The sequence below is a fragment of the Nansenia antarctica genome, assembly GCF_963989245.1.
Source record: "Nansenia antarctica genome assembly, chromosome: 16".
Lineage (NCBI taxonomy): Eukaryota > Metazoa > Chordata > Actinopteri > Argentiniformes > Microstomatidae > Nansenia > Nansenia antarctica.
The window spans coordinates 23504841-23531799 of NC_137686.1; the positions used below are offsets into that span (position 1 = coordinate 23504841).

The 26959-nt window shown below is 47.6% G+C and overlaps 1 protein-coding gene across 1 annotated transcript in view; it reads left to right on the forward strand.

The window, feature by feature from the left end:
• LOC308172157 (solute carrier family 22 member 23-like) overlaps positions 1-26959 on the forward strand; it is a gene marked incomplete at both ends in the record, with an annotated part of 45914 nt that overhangs the window by 9291 nt on the left and 9664 nt on the right. The window contains 5 exons of the mRNA XM_080547068.1: positions 4593-4696; positions 5264-5418; positions 20886-21054; positions 23256-23383; positions 25662-25764. Of these exons, the coding sequence (XP_080403194.1) occupies positions 4593-4696; positions 5264-5418; positions 20886-21054; positions 23256-23383; positions 25662-25764 (659 nt within the window). The remainder of the gene's footprint in view (positions 1-4592; positions 4697-5263; positions 5419-20885; positions 21055-23255; positions 23384-25661; positions 25765-26959) is intronic.

Sequence of the window (26959 nt, forward strand, 5' to 3'; positions counted from 1 at the left end):
TGTCAAGCTGCCTCTGACACATACACACACACACACTCACACACACACACACACACACACACACACACACACACACACACACACACACACACACACAGAGCAGCCCTTCATAGCGAGCTCATGGAGTGGCAGCCAGGCTGTTGTCCTTGTCCTTGTCACTGAACGTGCCACTGTCCTCACAGGCAAAAAAACAGCCTGTCCATTTGTTTATTGGAGTGGTGGAGTAATGCTTTCCAGACGGTCAGTTGATGACATGATTTCATGTGGTGGTATGGGTGTGGGATATCAGAGGACATGGGCACAAGTAGCTCCGAAATATGCCTTTGCTGGTGCTTGCTTGTCACGTGATTTCTCTGTGAGGCGAAAGGCGAATCCCTTATCATCGGAGTGTTAACATTACTTGCTGTGTTTGTCTGTGTGTGTGTGTATTTGACATGTGTGCTGTGTACGTTTTGCGACAGACCAGTGAAGTGCAAACATGATGGAATGTGTCCATCAGCCCAGCTACACTCCCACTCTCCCTCTCTCTCTCTCTTTTTCAGATTGGGAATCCTCACTATACACTATACACAGCCCTCTCTCTCTCTCTTTCAGATTGGGAACCCTCACTATACACTATACACTATACTATACACGGCCCTCTCGCTCTCTCTCTCTCTTTCTCTCATTTACCGTCACTACCCCCCCACCTCTCTTTTTTTCCTCTCTCTTTCTCTCTCTCTCACCTCCCACTCCCACTCCTGTGTTCTCTGGCCCAGTGCTGAGACAATCCTGCTAAACTTACACATGGAATTAGACGAAGGCTCTGATAACCAAGGTGATAGTCTGTTGCTAGGCAGTAACTATGCAGCACTCTTGCAGTCTCTCACTCTGCCTGTGTCTGCCCCCTCTCCTCTCTTCTCTTCTCACCGTCAAATATTTTCTTTCTTTCCTCCCTCCCTCTCTCTCTCTCTCTCTCTTTCTCTCTCTCTCTCTCTCTATCTCCCGCCACATTGTTTCTCCTCTGATTGTGTCCCTATCTTAATTACTCTTTTCATCTCACTCTACTCCCTATCCCCTCTTTCTTCTCATTCTCTCTCAATCGCCTCACCCTCTCTCTCTCTCTCTCTCTCTCTCTCTCTCTCTCTCTCTCTCTCTCTCTCTCTCTCTCTCTCTCTCTCTCTCTCTCCACCTCTCCCTCCCCCTTCTCTCCCTGCCACTAGTTAGGTCTGTATGGAGCTGTAGTTGTGGTGTCTTCGGCATGGCTTATCACACACACACATACAGCGACAGACAGACAGACAGACAGACAGACAGATAGACAGACAGCAGGGTGCATACTGGGAAGGCCCTACTCCCTACATGTCCCCTCTGTGTCCCCCTCCCCTGTCAGTTGGGTGAGTGTTCAGGCCCTGACACCCTCCCTTGCTGTCACACACACACACACACACACACACACACACACACACACACACACACACACACACACACACACACATACACACCACAGGGCACCCAATAGGGCTTTTGTTCTACGCCTGTCAACTAATAGATTAACAAGGCATCGCCCACTGTCTACAACACAGAGCCTTCAATTCAGTTCTGTCAAATGAGCCAGACGATTGTGCGTGAGCGCTGAAGAGTAAGCCCCGGGTACAGAATGTCCTCTCGGGGCTCAGCGGACCGCCCGCCGCGACGTGACTGAGGTCGTTCACGGTTAGCGTGGCCAACACATGACGTCCCCCCCGCTCGCTCTTCATCTTGGGTTGCGGGGTCTGTCAGGCTTTTTTGTCTTCCAAGTTTCTCCGTCAGCTCTTCCTCGCGCCCCGACTGACGGTCGAGATTTTACTTCCAACCGACCGCAGTCGACGTCTGTGATATATATATACATATGTTACGGTACATGTGGGAAGACGGTACATGTGGGAAAACTAGGGTTAGGGTTAGGTGCTAGGGTGCTAGGGTTAAGGTTAGGGTTAGGGTTAGGGTTAGGGATAGGATTAGGGTTAGGGTTAGACATGCCAGCATGTACCAAGTCGACGTAGCACCTAACCCTAACCCTAGTTTTCCCACATGTACCGTCTTCCCACATGTACCGTAGCATATATATATATATTTTATTTTAATTTTTTTATGCACGGTCATCAAAGCGTGGCCGTCCTCGATTCCGCACGGTCATGTGTTTCGCGTCTACGAAGTCCCAGCTGTCACACGCGCACTCATCGGACACTCATCGGCTGTGTTTCGAAATCACATACTGTACTTACTGACCATGTCAGTACGCCTAACAAGTATGAGTGCGCACTGTGCAGTGCACCTACTGTGGTATGCTTGAAAGACCGTAATGTCATATTGACATATTCACTGAAAAATGAGGAAATTCAATAACATGGTCACGGAGTATGCAAGTACACAAATAGGATACTCCCTGATTCCAAACAAAGCCTGCGTGACATTGGAACTGCCTTCGTGGGTTGTTGGGACACAGCTCGAGATAAAGCGTGCTTCCTCCTTGGTGAAGGTATTGTGCAACGGGGAAACTTGTTTTCGCCTCTCTCTCCGTCTTGCCCCCTAGTGACACCGATACTGAGGCCGCTTACCAAGGACACGCTGGGTCATGTGTACCAATGACACAGGGTGTGACTGTGATGTGTATTCTGGGTGACTCTGTGTAATCCAGGAGCTTTTTCCACCTCTAGAGCAGCAGACCTAGACCGCTATAAGAGGTCATAAACCACCTGATCTAAAATATCACTTGACCAGACTTCAAGGAAGTTGACGAAGGACAGTTAGATAGTTAGAATGTACGATTTAACACTTTTTTCCGGTGGATCGTTCCCAAGATGTGGCTTGACCTGTAAGATGGATGTTCAACGAACTACACAAACTGTTCAACTTAGCTATCCACTCACTCTTACCCTCACCTTACGTCTAACTCTAAACCTGACCCGTACCATGTCGCCTATCAATAGAACTGCAGTTGGTCTTGGTCTTGGTCTTGGTCTTTTTCAGCTTCTGGGTGAGGTTGAGGAATGTCCAAGTAAACCGGGGCCCAGGATGATTGAGTACACTACACATGACAGAGCCGTTTATGGAGTAGCCTGACTTCCATTCCGTCTGTCGCTTGAAGGCAGTCACAGCAGCAGCCCCTCAGGCCTGGGAAACCCCGAGGAATCCCATGCGCCACACACCTGTCACGACAACACACACCCATACCTCATCTCACCCCACCCCACCCCACCCTGGGCGTCTCCAGTATCCCCCTTGGACAGCTGGTAGCACTGAGTGGGCTTCCTGAAGACACCCCCCAAAAAACCTACAACTCCATCTGTTTCTTCACTTAACTCGCCCCTTTACTGACTAACTGACTGACTGACTGACTGACTGACTGACTGACTGATAGTGTACTTGGAAATGAGGTTGCTGGGTGACAGCGCAGAGGTAAAATGAGTCAGTCTGTTTTTGTTTGTCATACGCTGAATAAATACCGGTAGAACCGTTTGTGTGTTCTAAGTGTGAGTTGACTACTGTGTGTACAGGAACATGTATCAGGCGAGGTGTTTGACACCATTGTGCGTTTGACACCATTCCACATTCCATTCCAAGCGTTACAATGAGCACGTTCTCCGATGTCTACCTCCCACCACCCTCCCCTGATATGTATGTTGGTCTACAGTACATATTACATTTACATTGACATTTTTGGCATTGAGCAGACGCCTTATTCCAAAGCTGGGAAAGACTTACAATCAATACATTTGACTAAGCAAGTGAATCATCAATCCACCAGTCGTAGCAGGAAGAGTAATCTAGCTCAGGCCCGGGGCCATTGGCAGTCTCCGTGATAGACATATATGATATACTACAGCAAGGGTATTGGTCAATGTTAAATTGATTTATCCAAAGTACATATTCCACACCTCCCTAGTGTATTCAGCTGTAGGCTATATGGCTTGTGGCAAAACAATCTGAGCAGGCATGTGCCGAATGCAAATGCACGCACACACACACAAACATCATTTTGCATTTTCGGAAAAGAGAGAGAGAGAGAGAGAGAGAGAGAGTGAGTCCCTTCCTTCGTGTTCCCAATTTGAAGCTTGTAAACAAGAGATACTAACACAGATCTGTTCCCCCTGCCAGATGTGATCACCCACAGACATGCCACAGTCCCAATACATAATACACACACAACAACTCAACAACATTTGTTTCCCAAGTTTATGTATTGCCTCATATCTTACATTCTGCGGTTACCGTAGTGTAGCTCCGCACCCTCTTGGCCGAGCGTTATTTTAGAAAGAGAATTATATGTGACTGACTTTTATTCAGAAAAATGCGCTCAGCGTTGTTGAAAATCAATGACCCACTCTCTAGTCAAGCCATAACATTGCCATGCAACGGATTCGGTGAGTAATCCCCACTGCTCTACACTAACTAGATAGTAGTGGGGATTACTCGCCGAATCCGTTGCGTTGCAACCGGTTTGTCGGTTGGCGACTTGTTCCCGGTTTCACCAGCTTTTGTCACATTGTGTTCTCGGTCACCTACCCTGGAAGGATCTAGACTCTAGAGAATAAATGTGCGGTGTGTGTGTTGTCTCTCCCTCTCCACAGTGGAGTCTGGTGTGTGACTCAGCATGGAAGGTCCACATCGCCAAGTTCTCTCTGCTGGTCGGGTCCATCTTCGGATACCTGGTGTTAGGAGTCCTTGCTGACTGGTGAGTACGCACGCATGCATGACACACACACCTACTACACACACATATGCATACACACACACACACACTCACACAATCTGCCTTTTGATAGACCTTCACAGAGATCTGGAGACTGTGATGCCTTTGAGGTAGAAGTTCAAAGGATGGTGCTCACACTATAATAACACCAGAACTTTCACAGAGATCCGCCACTATCCTTTTTGTGCTAATATACACAACTCAACCAATTTGGTATCATTTATATCATTTATAATACAATAATTATACAATGTATCTCTAATGTCCAGTGTCTGCTGTGTCTGCTGTGTGTGTGTGTGCTGTGTGTGCTGTGTGTGTGTGTGTGTGTACTGGAATTCAGCCATCCGGGTGCAAATATGTTCATGGCCTACAACGTGAAACAAACAATGACTCTCGCTCTCTCTCTCTCTCTCTTTCTCTCTCTCTCTCTTTATATCTCTCTCTATCTCTCTCTTTATCTCTCTTTATCTCTCTTTATCTCTCTCTCTCTCTCTCTCTTTATCTCTCTCTCCCTCTCCCTCTCTTTCTCTCTCTCTTTCGTGACCGCAGGTTCGGCCGCCACCCTGTCCTGATCATCTCGGTCATGTTCATGCTGGTGTTCGGCCTGACCGTGGCCTTCTCCGTCAACGTGCCCATGTTCAGCACGCTGCGCTTCTTCGAGGGCTTCTGCCTGGCGGGGATCACCCTGTCTCTCTACATCCTCCGTAAGTAAGTCCCTTTTGCCACCACCCCCCACCCCCTCTTCTCTATGCCCCCCCCTACCTGGATCATGTGTTTTGATGTGATGTACTGTACCATATGGGTGAGGTTAGGTAGACCTTCTGTGGTCTTCTGTGGTCTCATCTTCTATGAAGGTCTCCTGAGGTAAACCTTCATAGGAGACCGTCTGTCCTCTGTGCCCCGTCAGTTAGCATCGAGACATAGTTATCGTATAGCGTTTCTTTTTCGTCAGACACCCGGTCGAGTGGTCCTGAACTGAACTGAGACTCTTTCTCCGCTAGAATTAATCTGTGTCTGGACAAAAGGCGACCCGTTCTCCTCTAAATGTCCCTCTAAACGGTGTCGTGAGGGGAAAGGAGCCCTTTGAGAGTTCTTCTCCTCTCTAGCGGTTGTCGATCTCTACTAGAGATCGTAGTACTTCCAGCCAGACGCAGCACTCCACTGTTCCAGGGTGGTTAGTGTGTTGGCTGCAGTGTGTGATTGTGCCATTGCTCCTGCTGTCTCTCCAGTCTTAGCTTTTCACTCCAAGCTTTCTTTCGCTTGACTGGAGACTGAGACTGGACTTTGAAAGCCTTGCCTTTTACTGACATAGAGGTCGTGTTTGTGGAGGGTCACGCAAGGGGGTCACGGAAGCTTGTTTCATGTGTACCAAACACACAAGAGGCAGGGGTGGGGGGGTGACGGCAAAGGCTACTGCACAGCAGCAATACATGCAGGGCAGGTCTGTTCCCTGCGACACGGAACATTTGGCAGAGTCAGCTCCGTGCCCAGCGTCAGCGGGTCAGCTAACTCTTTTAGCTTTTGTTCCGGTCCGGGCCGCGATTCTGAGAAAGACAGCAGCGGGTCGTACCCGTAGGAAGCAAGCATGCGGAGCAAAAGGGTCATCCTAGCTGAACCGTGTGTGTGTGTGTGTCTGTCTGTGTGTGTGTGTGTCTGTGTGTGTGTGTGTGTGTGTGTGTGTGTGTGTGTGTCTGTATGTGTCAGTGTGTGTCTGTGTGTGTCTGTGTGTGTGTGTGTGTGTCTCTGTATGTGTCTGTATGTGTCAGTGTGTGTCTGTGTGTGTGTGTGTGTCTGTGTGTGTCTGTGTGTGTCTGTATGTGTGTGTGTGTGTGTGTGTGTGTGTGTGTGTGACTGCATGACTCTCAGGGCTCAAAAACACTCGGATCAAGGAGCCGTCTCCGCGGACAGTAAAGCGCCTTCCTCGAGCCGGTGAGAGGAGCTCAGATCGTAAAGGTTCTGATCTCGTTCTCGAGTCGCTATCGCGGCGATAAGAAGTGCTTCTTTCTTTTCTTCTTTTTTTTTTTATTATCCCCGAGTGCGGTGCCAACCTTTTAGAACGGTCAAGTAATCAAGAACAGAGAAAAGCCGCATGACAGTGGAGTACATTATCTATCTCGGGAACGTGTTTTTTCTTTTTTTTCTCTAAATGAGGCTGGTCAACTCAAACGCCGTCCCTCGGTTTCCTCTCAGCCCCGGTAGTCTTCTCATTAGCGACAGGTCGATAGGCCCCGTGCCAGATACAGAGAAAGAGAAAAGGCCGATTGATAATCCGCCCTCGCCTCGCCTACTGTGGCCCGGGGGTTACTGCCCGACCGTACAGACCATAATAGTCAGAGAGATGAATCCCCCTCCGACGGCGCTCGGCGGTGACCTTTCTTTTTTCTCGTACGGGAAAAGAGATTTGCCGAGCGATAATCTCTCTGAGACAGACGCTGCCCCTGCCCCCCCCCCCTCCCCCTTCCCCCCACGAGTGGAAATGCCCAACTGCTAACGAAGCGAAAGGAGGGATGGGGAGGGAGGGGAGGGAGATGGGGGTAGGCAGGGGGGGGGGGGGGGGGAGTTCGATAGCGTCCTGATAATTGGCCTTGAGGTTTTGGAGCTCAGTCTCTCTCTCTCTCTCCCCCGCCGGACGATGGATTCTTAAAAGCCTCTCTCTGGGCCGCGGTAATTGTCGGACGCAGAGGGAGGGGGTGGCTGAGGCGAGGGGGCAGAGGGGAGGGGGGGGTGGCTGAGGCGAGGGGGCAGAGGGGCCCCTCCATGTCCTTGTCATTCTAATTTACTCCACACCGTCTACCTTGAAAAGCCTAGCCAGCGCTCCCAAAATAGACGCCGGGATTGGTCGGCTCTACGGGACAGGGAAGCGATGGAGGGAGGGAGAGGGAGAGGGAGGGAGGGAAGCAAGGGAGCGAAGTTAGGGTCTGCAGGGGAAGTGTGTAGCCAGAAGGGTGCCTTCCAGAGGTTTGAAGGAATTACTAGTTGGGTAATTGAGCAGAGGTTTTCAAAGCCAATGACACGTCGTGACATTGATGTGTCATGACTGGTTTCTGTTACGGACCGGTGTCGTTTCCTTTGACCGAGCGGTGCTGCTCAGTATGTGCACCCAGATGTCCATTCTCTCCCCCTCCTTTTAAAAAAAAAAAATTTCTTTCTTTCTCTCTCTTTCTCTTTCTCTCTTTCTATTTCTCTCTCTCTCTCTCTCTCTCTCTCTCTCTCTCTCTCTCTCGCCCTCCACTTTTTCCACTCACTGTGTACTCCATCGCCATGATTGCAGAGTAAATAGAGTTTTAAGGAGTGCCGGTCTGAATCACAGAGCCCTGCTCAGGTAACAGTGGTAACTCAATGTCACACACACACACACACACACACACACACACACACACACACACACACGCACACTCACTTTCTCTCTCTCCCTCATTGTTGTTAGCAACACAATTCAAACAGAGACTTTTTTTTTTTAAAGAAGAAAATACATATATTTAGGTTGATGTGCTAATTGAATAAAAAGAGCATTTATGTGGCTGTCAAGTTAGCTGTCTTGGTGTTAAAGCTCTGTCAGTATAAATGTGGCTGCTCTTGAAAAACACTTAACACGTTTCTTAACGTGCTGCTGTATGCTATAATTGTTGCCCGTATTGTTGGCCATGTTTTGCAGGCAGTACATATGTTATGGTGACAGTCACGCTTGTCCTCAACCTCGCTGTATTGCCACAACTTCACTGATGCTGGTCCTCATCTGAGGTCTGCCTCATAGCTTGTCTCCTATATAGCTCGACCATAGCTACTATCACTGTAATGTTGGTGCAAGGCTGGAACATCAGAAAAATCACGCCCAGGTGGTGAAGTAAGTGTTGCAGGTTTATGAGCAATCATATAAAAAAGTGACAGTTATTCCTTTGATGACAAAGAGAAATTTGGAAACAAGAAAGATGACGGTTATTACTTGAACAATAGCAATGCCAACAAGAGGGTGCACAGAATCTAGCGGCAGTTGGTAATTTCCATTTCAAACCCATTTTTTAACTTGTGACTTTTACTTTTACTTTCTTGCGAGGTATGTGACGCATAGGCAACTCCTGATTGGTTTAAATCTCACACAAATGCTACAGACTCACACACACACACACACACACACACACACACACGTCATGTATAGAAGCGGCTGCACCGCTTAAAAATACGCAGACACGCCACCACCACAACATCAATCGAGTTGAATCGGTAGTCCTCTGCGGCCTAGTTGGTAAAGCATGTCGCCAACAACGCTTAGGTTGTTGGTTCAATTCTCGCTGGGACCATCTATACTGAAAGAAACGTATGCACTGACTCACTGCCATGTACGTCGCGCTTTGATAAAAGCATTCCTATTGTTTAGGGTGTTACTGTTAAGGCCAAACTGGGAACTCTAGACTCTAATGATATCTAAAAAAATATAAGTTAATTCAGACACTACCGCCGCAGGATCGACGGTCAGGTGTTTGCGTCAGAGCTTTACTCGAGGTAAAGACTGCAGTCTGTTGTTGTTGCTTTTCTGATTTGAACCTCACCGAGGTCATCCTGGCGCTCTCCCTTTGTCTTCCCACATGAATGGCGTCCCCGAAGCCTAAGTATACAGTATGAGTCACCCGGTAATCCAGGTAAAGTCTGCGGGATTGTCCGCGGGTCCGGCAGATGTCATTTAATGTCAGGCTGTTAAACCGATCACGTACTGGAAGGCACGTAAGCACCATCGCTTAATCGGGTGGCTCGTTCCAGTTTATTCTACTACCCCGACGGCTGAGTCCTCACGCCACCCCGTCTTGGACCACGCGACGTGTCCGATTGGACACCGACGCACGGTTTTTTACGGTACAGGAAAATCAGTCCTGCTCGCAGATGGCTGTTTAATGTCGTGTGGGTTAGGGTTAATTGGGGGATTGGTGTCCTTGTACAGTTGTAATTACAGGACCGTTCTCTTTTGCGGGTTCCCTGGTCTCACATAGTTGCTCAACCCATTAATAACACACACATACTGTACGCACACACACACACACACACACACACACACACACACACACACACACATGCATACATGCATACTCGCACACACTCACATATTCGCACACACACACACACACACACTCACACACACACCCTCTCAACACACACACAAACACACACACACACACACACACACACACACACACACACACACCCACATGCACATTGTTCCCAGTAGTACCAGTTAGTCAGTCAGTCAGCTCAGTGCAGTGAGTTGTGTGAGGCTGGTAAGCCCCCGTAGGGTGGAGGAGGTTTGGTGTAAATGCCTCTGTCCGTTCCGCTACGCTGGCCTGTCGGGTCCAGGCACACTGCAGGGGCAGACATGGCTGATGGGAGGCCACACCAAATACTGCTCCCTACGCTAACCGCCATGCAGACAGAGGGGAATAAAAGAGAGGGGGCGGGGGGGGGAGAGGCAGCGTGGTGAGAGACTGGGGGGACTGTGGGTAATAAATGAGAAGGTTAGGTAGAGAGAGAGAGAGAGAGAGAGCGGGAGGGGGGAAGGCAGAGGAGGATAGGGAGAGAGAAAGGGATAAGGCATGGGGGGTAGGGGAAGGAGAGAGGGAAGAGGGGGGAGAGGGGGGAGAGAGGGGAGAGAGGGGAGAGGGGGGAGAGGGGGGTGGACATATAGAAAAGGGGAAGAGAGACATGAGGGAAGTCCCTGTCACCTCTGTGAGCATCACAGCTGACAATCTGTAACCGCACTGTGTGGGAAAGTGTCACGTGCGCGTGCGTGTCTGTGTGTGTGGGTGTGGGGGTTTAAATGCACTACGCTATGTGCAAATGTCTGCACTGCACTACTTCACGGCAGTCCATTCTGGAACTGACACCTCCCTCCACCCTTTATCGATCTATGTTTAAAACATAGGCAGAAAGCAAAGCAGCAGATCGCTAAAGTGTCATTCGGTGCAATGCTATTTATACAACCCCCCCCTCCCCGCCCCCCAACGCTCCTATCCGTGAGTGTATGTGTTAGCATTTTTGTAGCGCTGTAGCAACAAGCATAGCTCCCATACTACGGTCGTTGTAATGCTAGCTGTTCGGTCCGTGTTTTTTGTTGTTGTTTTGTTTTTAGTAAAAGCTTCGGTTCCTGACATTGTAGCACAAGACATAATAGGCATAATAGGCATAATTCAAGATAAAAAAGTGACAGTAGTACAGGACTTAAGTGACAAAGAATAATAAGACAGGATATAGTTAGCAGTATCCGGACAATTTGCAAACAATAAGGCAATAGGCGTAATACAAGATAAAGGTGACAATATTGCAGGTACGACTGGATACACTAGTGGTGCGACTAGTAATACTAGATAGTTCAGTAGTAAAGTGACTGTGAGCGTAAGGATTTCGTAGTCCGTATACATGGGATGTTCTTGGGGATGATAGTCAGTTGTCTACAGTGGGCTTGTTCAGGAGCCTGATGGCTGTAGCTGTTTTTTAGCCTCTGAGTTTTGGCCCTGAGGCACACAGAAGAGGCCTCGCCTGTCGGGAGTGTCGGGGGTGTTGTTCGTGTGACATCATTGTGAGCAGGGTGAGGTTATTGTGCTCCGGGCCAGTGGGCTAGACTAGTTAGTTGTTTGCGATCGTTGTGTTGTGTGATTTTTTTTACCACTGATTCCCGTTTCAATGCCTTGTTGCCAGTGTCGTGCGAAACGAGATTGGCTTTTAAATATTTTGGGGATATGTATAGTATCCATCATTTATCCATCTAAATAGTTTTAGCAGTAGTACGACTGCCTTTTTTAAAACATAATTATACTTTTTTTTATGTAGGCTACCATAAATGTTAACCATGTTTATACACAGTCACACCATTGTACTGTATAGATACTCCATAGATAAGCCATACAGTTAGCAGCCTAGCTAGCTAGCGTTTCAGAATCCACCGTGGCGAGCCAGCTGACTTCATGTCAACCCTGAGAGCTGGCTGGATGTGACTCCACTGAGCTTATGTGATATCAGGGTGTTGAACAGTGTCTGAACAGAGAGGATACTTACACACACCCTGGGTGCAGTATGTTCCGCAGGCCTGCCCCTGCCTGCCGTGTGTGTGTGTGTGTGTGTGTGTGTGTGTGTGTGTGTGTGTGTGTGTGTGTGTGTGAGCAGCCTCAGGGCCCTGGCAGAGTATCTAGCTGTGGATTCTGCAGAAAGGAACTGGTAGAGCTGATGATGTCACCTGACAGGAGTGTATCTTCACCCTGTATAAGTAGGATAGTGCGTGTGTGTGTGTGTGTGTGAGTGATTATTAAGATCATGACTACATATTGTTGTTGGCCATATTATGCTCCACAGCCTCATAGAAACCCGGGGGTTACCAGAATATTTCACAACAGTCAACTTTGACACACATTCAGAGATATGGTCTGATTTAGTATGGTTCGTGTGTTTCAGAGTACAGTGTCCATTTCAAGCTTGTCTTTCTTTATGACCCCCCACAGAAATAAACTAAGCTGGCAAACACATTATACTGTTGAACTGTTGCACGGCACACGAGTTATGGCTTTCGATTCCTACGAGTATCACACATACTGAATGTTCTGTACGGTGGCCCGGAGATGCAAAACAACAACATTTAACACGACACCAAAACATGAACTCCTCGCCACACAAAAACACGAACTCAGGACGCAAACAGGAACGTAATCGAATGTGAAGTCCCTCCTCCCTCTGGTTAAAAAAGCTGCTGATAACCCCCCTGATTTGTTTGTTTGTCTCTCTGTGATGAAACACCTCTTAGATAAGGGTCATGTGATGTGATGTTCTCACCGGCATGACCTCGTTCTATTAGTCTGAAGTGTTTTTAAAGGGACAGCGCCCCCGATCTTGACACGATCCGTTTTTTTAAAAACACATACGATGAATGAGGCCCGGTTGAATGCCGTCCGGTTGATCGCGTCCCGGCTCTCGCAACCCATCGCATCGACCGCGTGGTGAGCGGCTAACCCCACCCCCACGCCAGCTTCACCGCTGTGGTACCGTTGCTCCCGGATCCGGGGGTGGTGGTGGAGTAAGAATATCTCTTACGTGTTTCTCGACCTCTGGGTCCTTGCTCAGAGGCTAAGTGTCTGCACTCCCACACCGCTAGCTTCATCACAGTGGCGCTGCTGCGCTCCCGGATCTAGGGTGGAGGAGTAAGAATATCTCTTACGTGTTCCTGGACCCCGCTGGGTCTTTGCTCAGAGGAAGCGGAGGAAAGGGCGCGCGTGTCCTCTAAAAAATAAATCAGGAAGTAGCGCGGCTTCTTGTCGCAGGGACCCACGTGAAGTGAACCCCCTAGTGTGCCGCGGTGAACGTCCCTTTGTCGGTGGTCATATTTATAGCCCTTATTAAGGATATTATCCCTCAAATATGACCCTACAGTACCCTACATGTATGGAATCAGGTGAGGCCGGTGGAAGTGGAGGTGGAAATAGGAGGACGGGCTTATTGTTACGGGCACCATACCGTTCCTCTTTCCGTTCCTTGTATTACACTGAGCCCGTCCTCCGATTTCGACCTCCCCTGTACTGAATGTGTATACCCTATCCGTAGCCCCTTGCGTGTGGTATATATGTCTCTCATATACTGGGTCTATATTCCCTTCGTATATATGTGTCACATCCCTAGTCCCTCCTCCATCTCTGAGTAGGGGTCACACAGGGGACGGTGCGCCCCCCTATAGATTCCCGTGCGGGTTTCCTCTCTGGAGAGTTGAGCTATTCTATTCAGACAGGATTTGAGCCTCTGGGCTCTTCCTGCTGCGAGTGACAGAACTGTGCTGGGTTAAGCAACTCTGGGCCGGACCGGACCAGATCCTTCACTGTTCTGTTCTGTTCGGCTAGGCTAGGATGCAGGCTTCTGTTCTGTTCTGTTCGGCTAGGCTAGGCTAGGATGCAGGCTTTTGTTCTGTTCTGTTCGGCTAGGCTAGGATGCAGGCTTCTGTTCTGTTCTGTTCTGTTCGGGTTCCTGCTAGGCTGGGCTGCAGGCTTCTGTTCTGTTCTGTTCTGTCCAGGTGCTTGCTAGGCTAAGCTAGGTTGCAGGTGCCTCCACTGTTCTGTTCTGTTCTGGTGGGACAGTCACATTTGCTTTGGGTAATGAGCCGCTGCTGTTTCACAGTGTGTCCCCCTTTTTTTTTACCACCGGCATTAATCTAATCCTGCACAGTGAGGAGAGGCAGAGTAGGGAGAATTGAAGAGAAGGGGAGAGAGTGTGTGTGTGTGTGTGTGTGTGTGTGTGTGTGTGTGTGTGTGTGTTATCTGTAGTATTGTACTCAATGGCAGTGGGTGTAAGAGGTAGTATTGATTAAATGAATTGAAGTGACTGTGTGCTTAAGGGTCGGTAGTCTGTATACATGGGGTGTGTGTGTGTGTGTGTGTGTGTGTGTGTGTGTGCGTGCGCACGCGCACGCGCGATACTGTAAGGTACTGGAAGAATGCACTCTACTTCCAACGATGCCCTCATTGACCCTTTCATCTGTCTCTCCATCTTTAACCATCTGCGTTCAAATTGATTATCTGTAGCTTCCCCCTTTATCTGATGGTGATGGATGGCTCTCATCAGGCCTGTTGACAGAAGCACACACACACACACACACACACACACACACACACACACACACACACACGCGCTCTGTCCAGACCAGCTCTTTGTAGTCAGCGGTAGCGTGGAGCAAGCTTTTCATTCTCCATCACATGGAGATGGGCCCCCGAGGACAGCAGCCACAGCCAGGACCGCTCTCTCACTGGCTGTGTTTCAGATCCACTGCATGGCAGCATAGGCTGCACCGTCACAATGCTACACCTTAACTCTCTCCCTGGCTGTGTTTCAGATCCACTGCATGGCAGCATAGGCTGCACCGTCACAATGCTACACCATAACTCTCTCCCTGGCTGTGTTTCAGATCCACTGCATGGCAGCACAGGCTGCACAGGCACAACAGACCTTCACAATGCTACACCTTAACTGTCCCTCCTGAGACATATATACGTCCCCTCTACCCCCCCTGTACTGTTTCTCTACTGTAAAAAAACGATTAAAAAACCCGACTTTTTACTGTCCTTATTTCTTTCTTCTGCTAGCATTACGACAGCCAAGGGCCCCTGGCCTGAGCAAAGATGCCTTTTCCCTTGCTAGGACTGGTGGATAGATGATTAACTTACTTAGTCAAATGTATTTGTCGCTTTGGAAAAAGGTGTCTGTTAAAAGCCTAAAATGTAACAATGCCTGGATGTTTTTTTTGTTTTTTTTAGACCTCCAGAAACCACATCCATGTAGTAATATAGTAATGTAGTAATCGGCGGTGCCAGACAGCCTTGAGTCTAAGACCGCAAACACAGCCATTGATTTGATTTGACCAATGTCAGTGCAGAGGGAGATCATTGCAGCTTAGACCAGAACCCCCCCCCCTCCTGCCCCTTCACCCCTTTTGCCTTTCTCGCCCTTCGTTACCCCCTCTTCCTCTATTTCTTCCACACTCGTCTCTCTTCCCCTTTCCCAACCTCTCTATCTCATCCTCCCTCCCCCCCTCCCCCCCCTCTCCTGTCTCTTTCCGTCTCTAGATCAATGAGCTAAGGTGCAGACTCAGTGTTTCCCCTGCGTGGGCTAAAGTTCACTTTTGTGCCGAGTGTGCATTCTGCAGCTGCGCACTTCCTCCAGTCTAATACTTCACCTCAGCTGTCTCCCTTCAACCCCCCCCCCTTCCCCCCCCCCTTCCCCCCCCCGAGGGTTCCCTATCCTCATCATACTGATCAGTATGTGTAGGTTAGAGATTTTTCCATTTCCATTTTAACCATTTAGCAGATGCTTTTATCCAAAGCGACTTATAATCAGAGCTTACAGGGACAGTCTCCCTGGGGTGAATTAGGGCTAAGTGCCCTTACTCAAGGGCACACTAGTGGTGGTGTTCCCACGTGGGATTTGAACTCATGACCTTCTGATCACCGGTCCAACTCACTATCCACTAGTATGTTCGGCAGGCACCTGGCATCCATGATGGATTTGAACTCCCCACAGCAACAACGTTGTTTTCGTTTACTAAAAAAGTACTTCAGTCGCCTGGGGTGGCCTAGTGATTTAGCACCACGGCCTACACACACACACACACACACACGCACACACACGCCCATGTCGGCATGGGTTAGGATCCGGTCCATGCCCATGCAAACATGCCCTCTCATCCTTAATTTCCTGTCTCTCTCCAATAAAAAACAAGAACAAAGAAATGATATGTATATACAGTATCAGTCAAAAGTTTAGACACACTTTCCTATTCAATTGAATGGGAAAGTGTGTCCAAACCTTCGACAGGTACTGTATATTTAAGCAATATCACACGAGAGGGAGTGCTGTTATACTGAATATCAGCACGGCTGTGATTCGGTCGTAGGTACAAGGCCGCAGTGTGATATCGAGTGTGATATTGCTTTTATACAACAGTTCTACAGCGCGATTTATTACAGATTATGATTTGTCTGTTTATTTAATCATAAAAATAAACAAAAAATAGTTCCGCAACTGACTTCAAATGGACTGTTGCCTAGTAACCTGAACACAAACATGTAGTCTAATTAACGGTCATTTAGTAGAACATCTGTGCGGCGGAGTGATACAGTTAAAAGTCCCAGTGCTGTTATACTGTATATCAGCACTCATGGAATGCCTCTTGTCCAATCAAATGACTTGGTCGGAGCTAACTGTATAAATATATATACCATATATATGTATATATATATATATACACAGTATATACAGTATAAGAGTGGGACTTCAATGTTTCCAACAAAAGAAGTATTAGTTTGCAGTGCTGCTAATCCCAAACAAAGTAAAAAAAAGTACAACAAAAGCATTCAGTAAAAACAATACAAATAGTCAAAGATTAAAAGCAACTTGAAAAAGATGGGTTTTGAGGGATTGTTTGAAGGAATATATATATATATATGAAGTATACTGTATGCGTAGAAGAGAATTCATGTGATCTGTCGAACAAGAGAAAAGTCATGTTTTTGCAACTAATGCATCCTGCCTGTGTCTGGGGCGGTGGGCTGCTGACATCTATAGTATCCATGACCTGAAAGGCCTCGTGCGGTCAGTCAGCCGACATTGTGTGTTTTTTTTTTTACCACAAACCCTCCCGACATAACCCGACCACATGATCTGTCACTGCTCGGGTATCTGACAATAAGCCCTGTGATTGGCTAAAGAATGTGTCTGCATAGTGTCCCTGCTTATCGCGGTGTAAGGGAGAGAGTAACAAAAAAAAGGGAGTCATCACTGTTTTCATCCCGGGATGATGACTAGTGTAGTTTTGTTGGCTGAATGTTTTGACACTATCTCTGTTTGAGTGAGACGGGGAGGTGTTTTATCTCTTTGTGTTCCCTTTTGGGAATAAATAGCTGATAACTCTGTTCTGTGTTTATATTAGTCATTTTTATTTATATATATATATATACATATTTATGATTTTTTTTTACTACAAACGAGCATATGCATGCATACCCCCCCTCCCAAATTTCGTTGTTTGGTACCTGTACTATATCAATGACAATAAAGACCATTCATTCATTCATTCATACCGTACCCACACAAGCATACACACACGCACATGCAGAAGCATACACACACACACACACACAAAGTATAAACACATAGCGCGCACACAACGCTCGATCACTCATACCCTCGCTCACTCACACAGTTTAAAGTCTAATTGTATTATTTTTTTCCATCGCCACTCCAGAGGCCTTGGCCCCAGCTGACCTATCGGCTCCTAGTTGCACTTAAAGATAAGGTATTGATCAATGAGTGGGACCTGAACCTAAAGTCCACAAGAAATGTGATACGGCAGGTCACTCACTCACTCACTCACTCACACACACGCACACGCACGCACACACACACACACGCACACACACACACACACACACACACACACGCACACATACACACACACACATACACACACACACACATACTCACACATTCACACACACACACTCATACACTCACACACACACACACACACACACACACACTCCTCTGCATATCGAAAGCATCTATTTCAATCGTAATACCGTTTTAACCGAAAAAAATCATTACAACACACTTTTTGGTTTTTGTTTACTCTCTTGTGGACTGTATTTAGAAAGCAAGCACAGGCCCCGGGGACAGCATGTGTGAGAGGGACAGAATGTGTGACTGTGTGACTGTGTGACGGTGACACACAAACCCCAGGGGTCAAGTGGGTGATATCATGGGCGTAGGGCCATGTGGAGCTCATGTGACGAAGAGAAGGAAAAGGTCACCAAAGCGTGTTAACCCCCCCGGGGGACACAGGGGAAAGAAGAAGAGAGAAAAAAATCACGGAGGTCCCCTAGTGGTGAGCGAAGGTAGCAACTCCCAACACAATAGGGCCCTCCCTCTCTCTCTCTTTGACTGAATGACCTGGACTTTGTGATTCCATTGTACGACACCACGTCCTGTGTCCCTCCAAGAGAGAGTGAGCGACACGTTTCTCTGCTGTTGTTTGGAAATGACGTGGTTTTATTGGCTGCCCTTTGTGTCTGTGTGTGTGTGTGTGTGTGTGTGTGTGTGTGTTGTGTGTGTGTTGTGTGCCTTTGTCACCTGCCTTTGGAAATCACCTAGCTGCCCAGGGGGGTGGATGTCATGTACATTTTAGTCACCTGACTGTAGACATACCTTCACTTTCGGAATGAAAGCGTTAGAAATATGTCATATATGACAGCCGGGGGAGAGTCACTCCTGTGGTGTCATCCTCTATGTCACCCTCCCTGTCACCCCTAAGTCACCCGGGGGGCTTTCGGCTGAGTGATGGCGGATTTGTGTCGACAGGGCCCAGGCTGGGAGAAGCAGGGCATTGTGGGGGCGCTGATCAAGAGAGGACGCGGAGGATTAGGGTCAGCAGAAATAAAGGAGCTCAGGAGGCCTCCGCTCCTCAGGGCTAGGTGTGTGTGTGTGTGTGTGTGTGTGTGTGTGTGTGTGTGTGTGTGTGTGAATGTGTGTGTGTGTGATGAATGTGTGTGTGTGCATTTAGGATGAATCTGTGTGTTTGGGGTGAGTGAAATGTGTGTGTGTGTGTGTGTGTGTGTGTGTGAATGTGTGTGTGTGTGTGTGTGATGAATGTGTGTGTGAGTGTGTGTGTTTGGGATGAATGTCAGCGCAGCTCATGAGTCTGTTTTTCACACGTTGCACATCCGCACTCAAACGCAAACACAACCACAGGATACCCACACATGCTATTCCCACTGACCCATGACTCTGTTCCCCAGACTTCCATGGAGCAGTGAGAATGAGGTTACTCCAAACCCGGTGCCCCTACTCCCCCCCCCCATCTCCCCTCACTCTGCCTCTCTCTCCCCCCCACCGTCCCCCACCGCCCCCCCATCTCTCTCTCACCCTCCCTCCCTTTCTCTGTCTTTCTTTGGCTTTGTCGTTCCAGCTGCGGTACTGTCCGTGAACAGAGAGCATTATTCATGTCCTCAGAAGTGAGAGAGAGGGGGAGGGAGGAGGGAGGAAGGAGGGGAGGAGGAACGGGAGGGGAGCCCAGCGTGGTGCTCCGACCTCCGATAAAGAAATTCAGTGACAAAAAAAAAACTGAAAAAAAAAAAAAAGATGTGCGAGATAAAAAAAGGGTGGAGATTAATAACCCCGGAGAAGGACGACATGAGTGAGAATTGCACCGTTCACCTTGCCTCTGGTCCGGTATCTCTTCTGCTCTGCTCGGTTCTGTGATCTCTGTGCCAGTGTCTCGAAAAAAGCCAGTTGAATTCTCTCTCTCCCCTCTCTCCCTTCCCTCTCTCCCCTCTCTCTTTGGTTTCTGCCTAGCTAGCGTGTCGCGCATGCTAATGGCGGAGTGAATGAATCAGGGCTATTCTGATAGAGAGAGAGAGGGGGAGAGAAGAAGAATGAATACAAGGAAAGCTCTCTCTTTTTGAGTTCACTTGGCCCGTACACAGTGAGTGAGTGGGTCGGTTCAGTTGGAAGTCGTGAGGAAAGGGCTTGATTTGACTGTGCTGGTTTTTGAGCAGTGGAAGGGTTGGTCGGTTGGTTGGTTGGTCGGTTGGTTGGTTGGTTGGTTCCTCATCGGAGGTGATGTTTAGTGTGTGCAATCAGCATATACTTTACTGCAGTAGTATACTGTGCGTGGTTGTGTGTGTGTGTGTATGATAGGGGGTAGTCATATAGGGGGTTATAAACCAGCCCTAGTCTATCCTGAGGTTCATGCAGTGGTGTAAGTCATCGAGAAGCCCACTTTGCTGATGTTACCTCCCATATTGCATCAGTGCTAAATAAGGTGATGCTCTCAACACCAAAATACAAGATCGCTGCTGGGAACACGATGTGTGCTATGTTCTCTCTGAGGCAAGGCTGGTCTGTGCAGCACACGACACAGTACTCGCACTGTCGAAACAAAGTATTCCTCTGGGTGCTATTTGCCCTTGTATTGTGTCATATGTATCATAACGCAATGTTATTGGATCACATGGTATCGAATCGTCGCGTGGTACCATAATGTTATCGGCTCGTGTCTCCCATCGCTCACCTCCTCCCTGTCCGCGAGTAAATGTGATTGGCGCTACAGGGTTGGCACTTTCGGGACTCTGCCGTACCATTGGCTCGAGCGTTTTAAACAAAACACAATCGAGCACAGCAGCTCCGGTAGGAGAGCACTAGATAAACACACCAGACAGGTCTGTCCAGGGATACGCTGTAGCTGAGTCTGGCTAGCAGTGCTGCCACTGTCACCAACCATGTCTCTCTCTCTCTCTTTTTTTTTTCTCTCTCTCTTTTTCTCTCCCTCTCTCTCTCTCTCTATTTCTTTTTCTTTCTCTCTCTCTCTCTATCTCTCTCTTTTTCTTTCTCTCTCTCTATCTCTCTCTCTCTCTTTTCCCTCTCTATCTCTCTCTTTTTTTCTCTCTCGCTTTCTCTCTTGTTGAATTGTTAACCGTTTCTTTTCTCAAAAGGATGACCATGAGTGGTTTGGCGTCTGTATTGTGTGACGCATGCATTGCGTTCCGTATCGACCCAATAAATGGGGAATTTTATATTAAATTCTCTTCGTCTCTCTCTCTCTCTCTCTCTCTCTCTCTCTCTCTCTCTCTCTCTCTCTCTCTCTCTCTCTCTCTACCTCTACCAGGGATCGAGCTGTGTCTGCCGGGCTGGCGTTTCTCCATGACCATGGTGGCCAGCTTCGTGGTGCTCGGCGGCCAGCTTCTGATGCCCGGCGTGGCGTACCTCTGTCGGGACTGGCAGGTCCTCCAGATCGTCATCATCTGCCCGCTGCTCCTCATGCTCTCCTACATCTGGTGAGGAAACCAGGACCACCCACCCCCCCCTCCCCCCAATGCCACACCAGCCCATGCCCACCTGTGCCATCCGCGGCACACTGGGCGACCTCCTTGTCTTTCCGTTTACGTTGACATTTCTGACACACTGCAAAAAGTCAGCTCTCAAAAACTAAAACGAAAAAGCAATAAAATGGGGGAATATTACTTAAAATAAGCATAATTATCTGCCAACAGAAACAGGAAAATGACACTTGCCAAGACTTTCTTAAAACAATTACCGTAAGTAGATATCTTAAAACTAGTGCAGTCAGACAAAAAACAAGCATATATTGCCTTGATTTAAGATATGTTATCTTACGTAGATTTACTTTTTGCAGTGACGCCTTTATCCGAGGCGACTTACACGCTAAACAAGTACATTTGTCTAAAGTAGTAGAAACAATCTATGCTAGGACCAGGGGCCATTGGCAGTCGCAATACTAGAAGAAGTATTTTTTAAATTATTATTATTAACAGTAGAGGAACTGTACAGAGGGGTAGTGGGGGGGGGGTTTCTGGTTTTACGACTTCTATTGTGTCGGGGGGGAATCCCATTGAGAAGCTCTACATAACACCCCACTGACAACAATACATCATACAAAATGAAAAGGTCCTCCATCAATATTTTATATCGCCCGTGGCAGTAGCACCGGAACAACCAACTTTGTTACTCTTTTTTACCCAACATATATAGTGTAGGAATAAGAGGGTGCTTGGTCCCAAGGGCATTTCCCCCCCCTAGTTTAATAGGTGGAAATAGCTTCTACTCCAGCGAACCACTCTTTGAAAAAGACCTTGACTCTGAACGACGTGGCAGTAAATAACTCATTCATTACCCTCCATTTACCCTAGCGAGGCACACACTACGCTGTCGCAGGTGGGATAGCTGCCAACGCAGGGAAAACAGGACACAGGAGATTTAGTTTCATCATCGTAGAATCACCGGGCCTGTCATTGCACACCTGGCTCGCGCGTGCACAGTCCCAATCATATACTGTATATACACACACACACCTCAACAAAGCAAGCACACACTCTCTCTCTCATACAGTACATACACACACACGTACATACACGGCCACACGCCGTAGCAAAGGACTTTTCATCCTCCAGTAATCATAGCGTTACATATCAGGGCTGTGTCTGGTGTCTCTACTATTGATTGGAACCGACAGCTTCTCAATCATTTCCTGGATCCTCTCTCTGTTTACAGACAGCGCCTAATCCAGGCCCCGATGCCTTTCAAAAAATGACTGGGCTTCTCAAAACCGAATTAAGTGTAGACTACTCTAGTATCATATGGTATAGAACCAGTTTTTTATGGCTTTATCGATTGATAAGGAACACTTTATTTGATGTCAAGCCTCGTGCCAACGAGTCTGTCTTGCTCAGAGGCCCTAGGCCGATTGCCAATTTTCTAGGAGGATCTGCTTTTTTTAATTTCCTGCTACAGATAAAGCGGATAAAGATAGTGACAGCTTGGTACATGTGAACTGCCTATCATTGTCAGTCACACACACACACACACACACACACACACACACACACACACCCACACCCTAACAAAAGAACCTTCATCCCTTTGTCATCCGAGAGTTATCAAAATCTCTCAAAGAACCAATCGGAGATGAAACAACAGTATCGCTGACCTTATCACTTTCATTCCGAGGAAAAAGACACAAATGCCATGAGGATGATTTAGCGTGATTCCTATCAGCTTATCAGTGTACCATCCCCCTACACCTCTACTGGCTACACACTCAGGACTACTGCGTGTTTGCTCATACATAAACATATTTATTATATTGGTCTCTAATTATACATCTTACATATATGTAACATACCTCCAGACCTATTGCCCTTCGTTCAACTGTACATATCATATTGATATCAATCTCAAGCATATTCACTTATTATATTCATTTATTTAGACTCACTGTAATACCTTTTACTGTAATAATACCACGCACTGTCTACAACAGCATGTCTTTTGCACAATGTCACTATTTATATCTGGTTAGACGCCAAACGACATTTCGTTGTCTCAGTACTTTCTTGCACTCTGTGCAATGACAATAAAGTTGAATCTAATCCGATCTAAAGAAAGGTTAATTTCATTTGGATTCAACGTTCATCGTTCATTGAAGACTCATTGAGAGTCTCTTTGGTCCTGTCGACAGGATCTTCCCCGAGTCTCTGAGGTGGCTGCTGGCCACGCAGCAGTACAGCCGCTCCAAGTGGATGATGACCCACATCGCCAAGAAGAACAAGGTGAACACGGAGCTGGACGTCGACCAGATCCAAACAGGTACGCAGAGGGTTCCAGATGTTGTACAGAGAGAAAGGATGTCCTGTCTAGTTAGTATGGAGATTTTCAGCTTTAAAAATAGTGCCAAATGACCATTTGAAAGGATCACATGATGAGAATGTTGAGTGAAAGAGTGCTGTTTCGGGCCAGACAAAGTGTTTTTTAAAGGGTTTGCCACGATTAAAAATCGCAGCATGTGTACGTTTTCTTATTGTCAGTGTGGCCAGAGGGGGCAGAAATATACCAAACGATGTGTGCCTTGCGTTTAAAGTTACGTTATGGAACTTTAGTTGCTAATTCTTTCCATCAAATGGCATGATGGCATGTTGAATGTATGATTCATGATTTAACGTCAATCGATTTTCTTTTATGTCATTAGACCACACAAACACTATTTCTTGCTGTTTTGGAACCCGCCTAGCTCAAGAGCTCCCCCTGTGGTCAAAGGTTCCTTGTAGTAACTTTAACACTGTTAGCAATTAGTCTGTGGTGTTGAGTCATTCCGTTGCTCTTTTAGTGCAGCCATTGCTTCATTTGGTTATTTGAAGTGTGGAGTGTTTGTTGGATTCGGGGATGAAAGGATACTAGGCAACATCGCAATCATAAGATTTATTTGTCTCGGGATTCCTGTTTCCAGTTATTCATTAGCTGTTGTCTTTTGTCTTTGAATAGTCTGTTCCTTGTGTCCGTTGTTTGTTAAACCCCCTGGCAGTACAAGCATATTGATTTAACCATAAAAAACGACCCACAGTATAACGTAATACTGTAAAGCAAACGGCCGGGGTAGACGATCTCACACTGCACCAAGAGAAAAGGATTGACTCTGTGGAGGTTCTAACGGCCCTTATCTATGTTTATTCGAATATTTAAATATTTACCATTGTGTATGACAAAGAAATGCTCTGGTAGGTTTCAGTGGACAGTGGTCCTAGTTGACCCAGCTAGTCGGAATTTAGCAAACTGACAGGGAAAGGAACCCGCCGGAACCCCCCCCTCCCATTCCTCTCTGGTTCCCATGGCAACAGGCCTTCCCTTCTGAGGATTGCTGCGATGGCCGGGGTGTTAAACCTACAACCTGCCCCCTCAGGGCCTTTCATTAACTTTAGTAGGACCTTTTTCGAGGGGGTGGGGGGGGAGGGGGCACGAGAGGCAGGGCGCATACAGGCAGAGAGCAGATGGGACCGGGGTCAAGGGCTTTGACCCGTAGTGTTGTGGATGTGGCCTAAAGACCAACCGTGAGTCCAGAACAGCCAAAGTGCAGAGTCAACAATGTAGTCAGCATAGGTCAGAGAGGACTGAGGTCCATTCATGTAAGAACTATACGAGCCACGTCCAGAGTCCACACACACACACACACACACACACACACAACCCCCAGCTACCTCCTACGCCCTAGACGCTTGTGTCGATCTGATTGGCTAGGTAGAATACCAAGGTGGGGGGGCGCGGGGGGAACATTCTACCTGGCCTAACCTGTCCAGTCTGTTCAGAACTACACAGGAGGTGTAGGTAGAGGCTCGGGGGTTGTTTCCGGACAGGTCTTTTCTGTCATAGTCAGCATTTTTCTGCCGTGCGTGTGCGGGGGTGTGTGCACTTACCCTTGTCGTAAGCTCTTCCGTAGAAATTCAACACCCGCCCCCCCCCTAACCCCCCCCCCCCATTTTGAGTCACCGTTTCCGTTTCAGTAGATTTTTTGCATTTTTTTTTCTGTTTACTCCCGCCAAGAGATCACTAGATTACGCCGTAGTAGAAACGTTCCGACAGTAAGCGATGACTTGTGTGAATTGCTAGGAATCCCATGTATGTTCACATGCAGAATGCATGAAGGTGTGTTTCCATGACAACACCCCCCTCACCCCCCCCCCCCCCCCCTTCAGATTTCATAACATACGTGCCCCATGCCACTTCTTGGGGCGTTGTCCCTGCAAACATTCCTCCTTCAGCCGTCTATCCACTCATCCCCCGCAAATCCTCCCCCACCCGCTCCCCCTCCCCCACCCGCTCCCCCTCCCCCTCAGCCACCCGCTCCCCCTCCTACCCATGCCTCAGATCATGACAATGGGTTCATTTTCAGTGTTGTTGTTGTTGTTGTCAGTTGTTAGGAGTCCTTTATGAATGTCTGGAATCTGAAACTGTCTTTACGTCGTGGCTGATTGTGTTGTGTTTATTGTTTGTTGTGTCAGATCCCCGGACGATTAGCTCACCTAATGTATTTACGTCTGCTGCTGCTGCTACTCAAGATGAGTGTGTCTGACTGGTCTGTCGTGATCTCTTTCAGAGCTGCATAGGTCCCTCCAGAAGAAACACAAAAAGACCTGCATTGTCAAAATGGTGGGAACAAGGAACCTGTGGAAGAACATTGTGGTCCTCTGTGTCAACTCGTAAGTGTCCATGACTGTTTGTCTGTCTGTCTGTTTGTTTGTCTGTGTGTCTGCGTATGCTTGGGATGTGTGTGTGTGTGTGTGTGAGTGTGTTTGGGATGAGTGAGAGTGTGTGTGTGCACGTGTGCGTGTGCGTTTGGGATAGATGTGCCCGACTGCATGCGTGCGTGCATTAGGGCTGCACGATTTGGGGAAAAAATCGAATTGCGATTATTTGGACAGATATCGCGATTGCGATTAATTTGCGATTATTATTTTTTTAAATAGCAAAAAAAAAAAAAAAAAAAAAAAAAAACGTTTTTGTAAAGTGTGGCCATATCTCCGGCTAGGAAGGTCGTATCAACGTGCAGTTTGTTTGTACGTCTTCAGGGGACTTAGAGGCTCCCTCCTCTAGCACCCCCACAGCCCGAGCTACGAGTGAAAGAACTAAACTTACATTGGGTTGCTTTAAAGTTGGGTTGCTTTAAAATCAAGCTTCAGATTAAAACATGTGATGGAGCATTACTAACCTGACTCAGGTGGTTTGTTTCACACAACCATCTAGGAAAGCTTAATTGGAAGCTGTTTGGAAAAGGGCAGGTACTTTCAAAAAATACTTGGCAGGTGATTGGATGAATCTATCTATTTTCAGAGAGCATTACCACATGATACCATCAAACTACTTCTGCTGAAGCCATTATCCACCATGAATGTTGCTATTGCTAGCTACCGAAACGTGGGCGTTTCACGTGCGATGTTGTTGGTGTGCGTTCATTGACGTTGACGTTCATTGACGTTCACGTTCATTGTTGACGTTCATTGACGTTGACGTTCATTGACGTTGAATCCGACGCGCTGTATGACGTATCCCATACGGGTAGTGGTGGTCTAGTGAGTTGGACTTGTGATCGGAAGGTTGTGTGAGTTCAAATCCCGCCTGAAACCACACCACTACTAGTGTGCCCTTGAGTAAGGCACTTAGCCCTCAGTTACTCCAGGGGGAATGTCCCTGTAATTCGTAATTGTAAATCGCTTTGGATTAAAAGCGTCAGCTAAATAGCAAAAAAAAAAAAAAAAGTAAAAAAAAAAAAAAAAAAAAAAAAAAAAAATCGCAGGCAAATCGCAGGCTTTGCGATTAGCTAATCGCATAATTTCAAATCGCGATTTCGATTTAAAATCGATTAATCGTGCAGCCCTAGCGTGCATGCGTGTGTAC